Here is a 7,252-nt window from a genome sequence, read left to right as displayed (position 1 = left end):
ACTGAAATAGATAAAGAAAGAAGGAATGAGAGAGAGAGAGAGAGGAGAGAGAGAGAGGGAGAGACAGAGTGACAGAGAGTGTATGTGTGTGTGTACTAAACACATATATGAGCTTTCAGCTTCATAATTAATGTTGTTTTAGTCTTATTAATGTGCAAATATATATGGGATTCGATTCAGCTGTGATAGTCACACACACGCATATACACATACACAAAAACACACTCCAATACCCATCAATCAATCAATCATAGTTTTGGGGGCTATATTTGTCCTGTTTTTAGCATACTATGGGGTATACATCTGTACCGCTGTCAGTACAGAATGGGCAAATACTAGACACCAGTGACACAGCCAGTAATGACTGCCGTACCCCGCCAAAAATGCACCAGGCACCAAGGGTGATTTCTGCTATGCCATCACTGACATACTTGGAATTTACCGTGACTCAAAAAACACACCCATGTATGACTTTGCAATACGGTCTATAACACTTTGTTGATGGAAACACTCAGCAACATATCCTTATCATAAAATGCGATTCAGTATTCATCATTGCATGTGGATATACACAACGCAGTCGTAACGCATAGTCAGGAACGAATCTGCACGTAAACAATAAAAACAACGTATATTGTTAATCTGTGGTATCATGATAACAATCACGCAGAAATCTGTCGTGCTGTCATTGACAGATATTGGACGAAACTGCATTATCTGTCAGTAATGTTCCTGGGATAACTGCCATGACATCAGTAACACATTTTGGGTTGGTTCTACTAATCTATCACACAACACGTAGTATGATAAAGGCTACATGTCCAGTAACACAAGAGAGAAAATTTAGGATGAATTCGCACCCATCATCAATAATAGCGTTCACTTGAAAACTTAAATACCATTAGTAACTAACACAAACACACACATACACACTCACGGCAAAATCATCATACTGTCAGTAACACACTCATGTGGTGAACATGGAAGTTACAAAAAAAAAAAGAAAAAAGAAAAAAAAAAGAAAAAGAAAAAGATGTATCTGCACTTGCCGGATTTCCGGCATACCTTAACCCCCCCCCCCATCCCCCCTGTCCCCCAATGCTTCACGTTTTGCAACTCCTAATCCTCCCCCCCCTTACCCCCTCCCACCACCCCACACACACCACCCACCTGTATCAAATTCGACCTATTGTCACCCGTGCGCAGAACTCACTCTATTACATCTTGGTAGTTTCAATACCGCATGGTTTTTAGTCCAGCAGAGCTTCCTTTTAATAATGATAATAATGATAATGATAATAATAACAATAATGGATTCTTACATAGCACACTATCCAGAAATCTGCTCTAGGTGCTTTACAAAAACACTTTTGTTTACATAACACATTACATCAATGGTAAGTACACACACCTTTTGCACGAACTGGTCCCACATTCAAACATAGCGTCGTGTTTTCACGGGTCCTGAGAGTACGTGCCAATCCTCACAGTACCAACCTGTGTCATAGTTGTCAGTCTGCTTCAACAGCTGAGACCCACGGAAGTGGACACTCTCAGTGGCGCTATTCATTTCACTCTGATTGATTCTTCTGTCATCGTTACGAAATGGAGAATCGGTGTTGATATTAATCTCTTTTGAATTATTAATCAAGGAGTTGGATCATTTGCTCGTGTAAGTGGGTCAGAAAAACAGAGAGAGTTTTAGGATTATATTTTTTTTTGTATTTGCGATCGGGATCGATCAGTGCAGACGAAGTGAATTTGTCCTATATTGAAAACAGGAAGAATGGAAGGTCGACTGAGACAGATTCTGGGAATGATGGATGGAATATTTTGTCGGGGGGGAAAACCCAACAAATAAATGCATACAGATAAGTTTCTGGTTACAGTATGTGGGTTTTTAGAAAGATAAAGGCTTCATGATCATCTCGGAGCTCGAAAAAGTGAATGAAATCAGAAAGAAAAATAAGCGCCCGCCACCGCCACCCCCTACTAAACCCTTGCCTAACATCTTCAACTTTTTTTATACCCCCACTCTCTAGTAGAAATATTAGAATTATGTGAAAGAAATATACCCTGGTGGTAGACCTGGCAAAACCATCACCAACATACTCAAAGTAAATCTTGTAAAACCGCCAGTAAAACAACAACAACAACAACAACAAACAAACAAACAAAAATAACCCCCCCCCAAAAAAAAAAAACAGCAAAAAAAAAAAAAAAAAAAAAAAAAAGAAAAAAAAAAGAAAAAAAAGAACAGCAACAAAAACCACACCATAGCACACGCAGAAGATACCTCTCATGAAACCTCCCTTCTTTCATTATTCTTTTCTTTTGTATTGCGCCATCAACAGTTAGGTTAAAAGTTAATGTCAATGGTCTTAAAGCCTTTAACAGGCACAGGAGCAGTGAACTGATATTCACCGTGTTCAGTGCTCAGCACTGGAAGGCGGGGCCCAATCTTCACCTTCCGCGCCGCTTTTAACCTCCCCTGGCCGAAATCAGGAAACCTACCCATTGACACCAGGGTGAAGTGCGTATAACTGCAAGAAAGTTCCTTTCCCGAGGATATGACACCATGCCGAAACGGGGCATCCAACTCTGCCCATTGGTGAACACTGGATCAGAAGGCCAACGCCTTACCAGTTCTAACACGGTGCCCCATCATCCGTACCGTCTCAGTGATTGCTTAGTCATGGTGCCAGACTGAGCTGGCATTTTAATAATAATGATATGATAATAGTGATGATGATAATTGGTATTGGTGGAGTGATGGCCTAGAGGTAACGTGTCCGCCTAGGAAGCGAGAGAATCTGGAGCGCGCTGGTTCGAATCACGGCTCAGCCGCCGATATTTTCTCCCCCTCCACTAGACCCTGAGTGGTGGTCTGGACGCTAGTCATTCGGAGGAGACGATAAACCGAGGTCCCGTGTGCAGCATGCACTTAGCGCACGTAAAAGAACCCACGGCAACAAAAAGGGTTGTTCCTGGCAAAATTCTGTAGAAAAAAATCCACTTCGACAGGAAAAAACAAATAAAGCTGCACGCAGGAAAAAAAGAAAAAAGAAAAAAAAAGGGTGGCGCTGTAGTGTAGCGACGCGCTCTCCCTGGGTAGAGCAGCCCAAATTTCACACAGAGAAACCAAAGCGCTTCCAAACCAGTCATTCACACGCATGCATAACTCTAAACTTGATCAACTGAAGACAAAGAACAGGCACGGGAAGGAGGCTGTCTTGGAAATAGATGAGATTTCTGGCCAGACTCGAAAGAGCTGGAATGTAGGCTGCCACAATGTTCCGTCATCTGCAATCCAAATATGATACCATAGACTTGGACGCATACTCACTGACAGGCATGGTAGTGAAATTATGACAGACTGGTAGCCATGAGAACAGGGCATGAAAGACCACAAAATTTACGACAACCATTCCTGTTTTTATACCACGGAAGAGGAGGAGGACAAGAAGGAGGAGAACGTTGCTCCTTTGAATGAAATTTCTTTTAGGTTTGAAACAACATGGCAGGACTATACTCCGTGTTTCCTTTCATCATGTATCCAGACGTCAACTGGACCAAGAGATACCTGCAGAGCTGGTCAGGAAATTCGAAAACAACGCTCTAAACTAAAAGACGTTTCCGCGGAAAAGTGAACGACACTCCACTGAGTGATCGCATGAGCCTGGGGTGCATTCAGCTGGGGCAGGAGCCGGCCACGGGAAGAACAAATCTACGGTGTCGTACTTCACCCCGGCCGAAGTTGTCACCACTCCCCGACACTCACCTGGGTCACGAAAGTTGGCTGTGAAACCATCACCACTCTGTGTGTGTGTGTGTGTGTGTGTGTGTGCGCGCGCGCGCGTACGTATAAAAGATTACGTGAATTATATATTGTGTACTGAAATTTGAATATTAGATATGAATTAAGTATATGAAAACTGTTGAATGACAGCTGGTTTTAATCACGTACGTCGTTGTCTAAGTTATAGTATCATATTTTCATCTGTTCTCTTTCCGGCTTTGCTTATCGCATCGCACTATTTATTTGTGATTATTGTATGAGATTTATCAACATTAACTTTGTGTTTAAACATTTCATGTTCTTTATACATTCATGCTGAATGATTGTGAAAGTATGTGATCCTTGCACGTGGATGATTGATATCACTGTACGAAAGCTTCACACTGACTAAGCATTTCAGCATTTTATGTCTTTTATGTGTTCACATTGAGTGACTGAGGTTCTCGTGTATCGTTTACGTAGCATACACCACACATAAATTTCGCTTATTCAAATTTTATAAAAGTATTCTGTATTCTGTACCACTTCAACAGGAGCTCAATATACCGATAGCACAGAAAGCTAGGTTAAAAGTTTAAAGAAAAAAGGGGGTTGAAGATCCTATAGCCTTTTCAGGCCGTTGGGGTAGTAAAATGGTAATCACCGTGTCAAGGGCTCGGCATAAGTACCCGTTTACACCTGAGTGAAGTGAAGAAAATCGCAGTAAAGTGCTTTCCTGAAAGACACAATACCGTGCCGAGACGGGGCCTCGAGGTATGATCACTGGAACAGAGGTCCAGCGCCTCCGCACAGAGTGTAAGCCTTGCAATATCCATTTGACAATATAATAGGGATGCACAGTTTGTAGTAAAACCAGGTAATTCGCTCAAGTGATAAACGTTTCAAGACAACCGGTAACTCCATCAAGAAGTTTTTTTGCGCAAATCGACAGTAACTCTTTTAATACCGCCAGTGATTCACTCAGGAAAGGAGACAAACACGTTTTTTTTTTTCTTCCAAATTATGATTATCATTATTATTTCAATCCCCGCAACGCTTGTCCGGACTCTCAGGCACAGCCACATCCCGACTTGTCCTGTCGCAGCCATATCCCGACTTCTCCTGTCATAGCCGGCTTGTCCTGTCGCAGCCACATCCCGACTTGTCCTGTCATAGCCGGCTTGTCCTGTCACAGCCATATCCCGACTTGTCCTGTCACAGCCATATCCCGGCTTGTCCTGTCACAGCCGGCTTGTCCTGTCGCAGCCATATCCCGACTTGTCCTGTCACAGCCATATCCAGACTTGTCCTGTCACAGCCACATCCCGACTTGTCCTGTCACAGCCATATCCCGACTTCTCCTGTCATAGCCGGCTTGTCCTGTCGCAGCCACATCCCGACTTGTCCTGTCATAGCCGGCTTGTCCTGTCACAGCCACATCCCGACTTGTTCTGTCACAGCCGGCTTGTCCTGTCACAGCCATATCCCGACTTGTCCTGTCACAGCCACATCCCGACTTGTCCTGTCACAGCCACATCCCGACTTGTCCTGTCACAGCCACATCCCGGCTTGTCCTGTCACAGCCACATCCCGACTTGTCCTGTCACAGCCACATCCCGACTTGTCCTGTCACAGCCACATCCCGACTTGTCCTGTCACAGCCATATCCCGGTTTGTCCTGTCACAGCCGGCTTGTCCTGTCACAGCCACATCCCGGCTTGTCCTGTCTTGTCCTGTCACAGCCATATTCCGACTTGTCCTGTCACAGCCATATCCCGACTTGTCCTGTCACAGCCATATCCCGACTTGTCCCGGTTTGTCCTGTCACAGCCATATCCCGACTTGTCCTGTCACAGCCGGTTTGTCATGTCACAGCCATATCCCGACTTGTCCTGTCACAGCCGGTTTGTCCTGTCACAGCCATATCCCGACTTGTCCTGTCACAGCCATATCCCGGTTTGTCCTGTCACAGCCATGTCCCGACTTGTCCTGTCACAGCCACATCCCGACTTGTCCTGTCACAGCCATATCCCGGCTTGTCCTGTCACAGCCATATCCCAGTTTGTCCTGTCTTGTCCTGTCACAGCCGTGGTACCGACAATTCACAGGAGACTGCCAAATGTTAACTCACCATGGACCACACGCCAGAGAAGACCATGCTTTGCTGCGTAGTCGCTTCAGTGGTGTTCAGCGGTGACTGACCTCGCACTGGCGTGTGTGTGTGTGTGTGTGTGTGTGTGTGTGTGTGTGTGTGTGTGTGTGTGTGTGTGTGTGTGCATACGTTAAGTGCGCGCGCGCGTGTCTACGTAAGGAATTGACAAAAGACGGGCCTGAAGATAAGAAGTGCACGCGAACGCTACAGATAAGAAGACACGAAGAATCAGTAACTTACCAGGAGACCCACCAGAACGCGGATCCTCTTCACCATGGCTGGTCTGCATTTACTGTTTCTCGCCTTCACTGGAATTGTGCCAGTGGCGACAGGTAAGTCTGATAGGTTGAAATGAACTATGTTGTGGCTCTGCCTAAAAGACACAACAGTACTTTATCATTATCTCTAAAAGAGACATTGTTGGCACACTTGCTGATAAAAGGCGACGTGCTGACGAAATATGACGAAATAAAAATAAAAACAAAACAAAGCAAAACGAAAGAAAACCAAACAGACATACAAATGGCATGGGATCTACTCGGTTTGGTACGTGTGTCAACCAGAAAGTGCCTACAGACAATGTGGACCAGCTTTTTCAGTTCCGTCAAAATGGCTTGAGGCTTAGATATTAGAAACCCTTGTGTAACTGAGGTCGATGAGGACGAAGAGGTGGACTTTCAGGGACTGGATCAAAACGAATGAACAGACAACTCGTTCAGTGTCGTTCTGAAGCAAGACGCCAGTTGTGGCATTTTGCTTCTCCTTTATTATTATTATTATTATTATTATTATTATATTTTTTCAGTTTGTGGTTGATTTTTTTGTATTTATCAGTTTGTCGTTGGTTTTGCATAGCAGAATCTGATGCATAGGCGTCTACCACTTAGTTTTAATTTCAGTTTTGAAATCATGACGCAGGATGGGGTTTTTTTTGTGTTCGTTGTTGGTTAGCTCTCTCTCTCCCTCTCTCTCTCTGTGTTTCTTTCTTTTCTCTCGCTCCCAGTCTCTTTCTCTCTGTGTGTCAAAAACACACAAACGAGCGCGCACGCGCGCGCGCGCGTGAGAGAGAGAGAGAGAGAGAGAGAGAGAGAGTATTTCAGAAATACATCCACTAAACATTTGACGAAATTCCTATTGAAGTCACCAGTTCAATGAGACTTCTAACGCACGTACAGTACCCAGTAAACACCCATTTCCTCGTGAAACTTAGGAAAGCAGTACGCTCTTGCAACGGGTAAAGTACGCAGTAAACGCCCATTCTATCATGAAACTTAGGAAAGCAGTACGCTCTTGCAAAGGGTAAAGTACGCAGTCGTTAGTAG

General features: G+C 44.3%; 1 protein-coding gene across 1 annotated transcript in view; it reads left to right on the top strand.

Moving 5' to 3' along the window:
* The first annotated feature begins 6,203 nt into the window (after positions 1-6,203).
* LOC143295195 (inactive pancreatic lipase-related protein 1-like) overlaps positions 6,204-7,252 on the top strand; it is a 36,054-nt gene continuing 35,005 nt past the window's right edge. The window contains exon 1 of the mRNA XM_076606767.1: positions 6,204-6,262. Within this exon, the coding sequence (XP_076462882.1) occupies positions 6,205-6,262 (58 nt within the window). The 5' untranslated portion in view covers position 6,204. The remainder of the gene's footprint in view (positions 6,263-7,252) is intronic.

This window comes from Babylonia areolata, chromosome 20 (assembly GCF_041734735.1).
Source record: "Babylonia areolata isolate BAREFJ2019XMU chromosome 20, ASM4173473v1, whole genome shotgun sequence".
NCBI lineage: Eukaryota > Metazoa > Mollusca > Gastropoda > Neogastropoda > Buccinidae > Babylonia > Babylonia areolata.
This window is presented reverse-complemented; position numbering and strand designations above follow the sequence as displayed.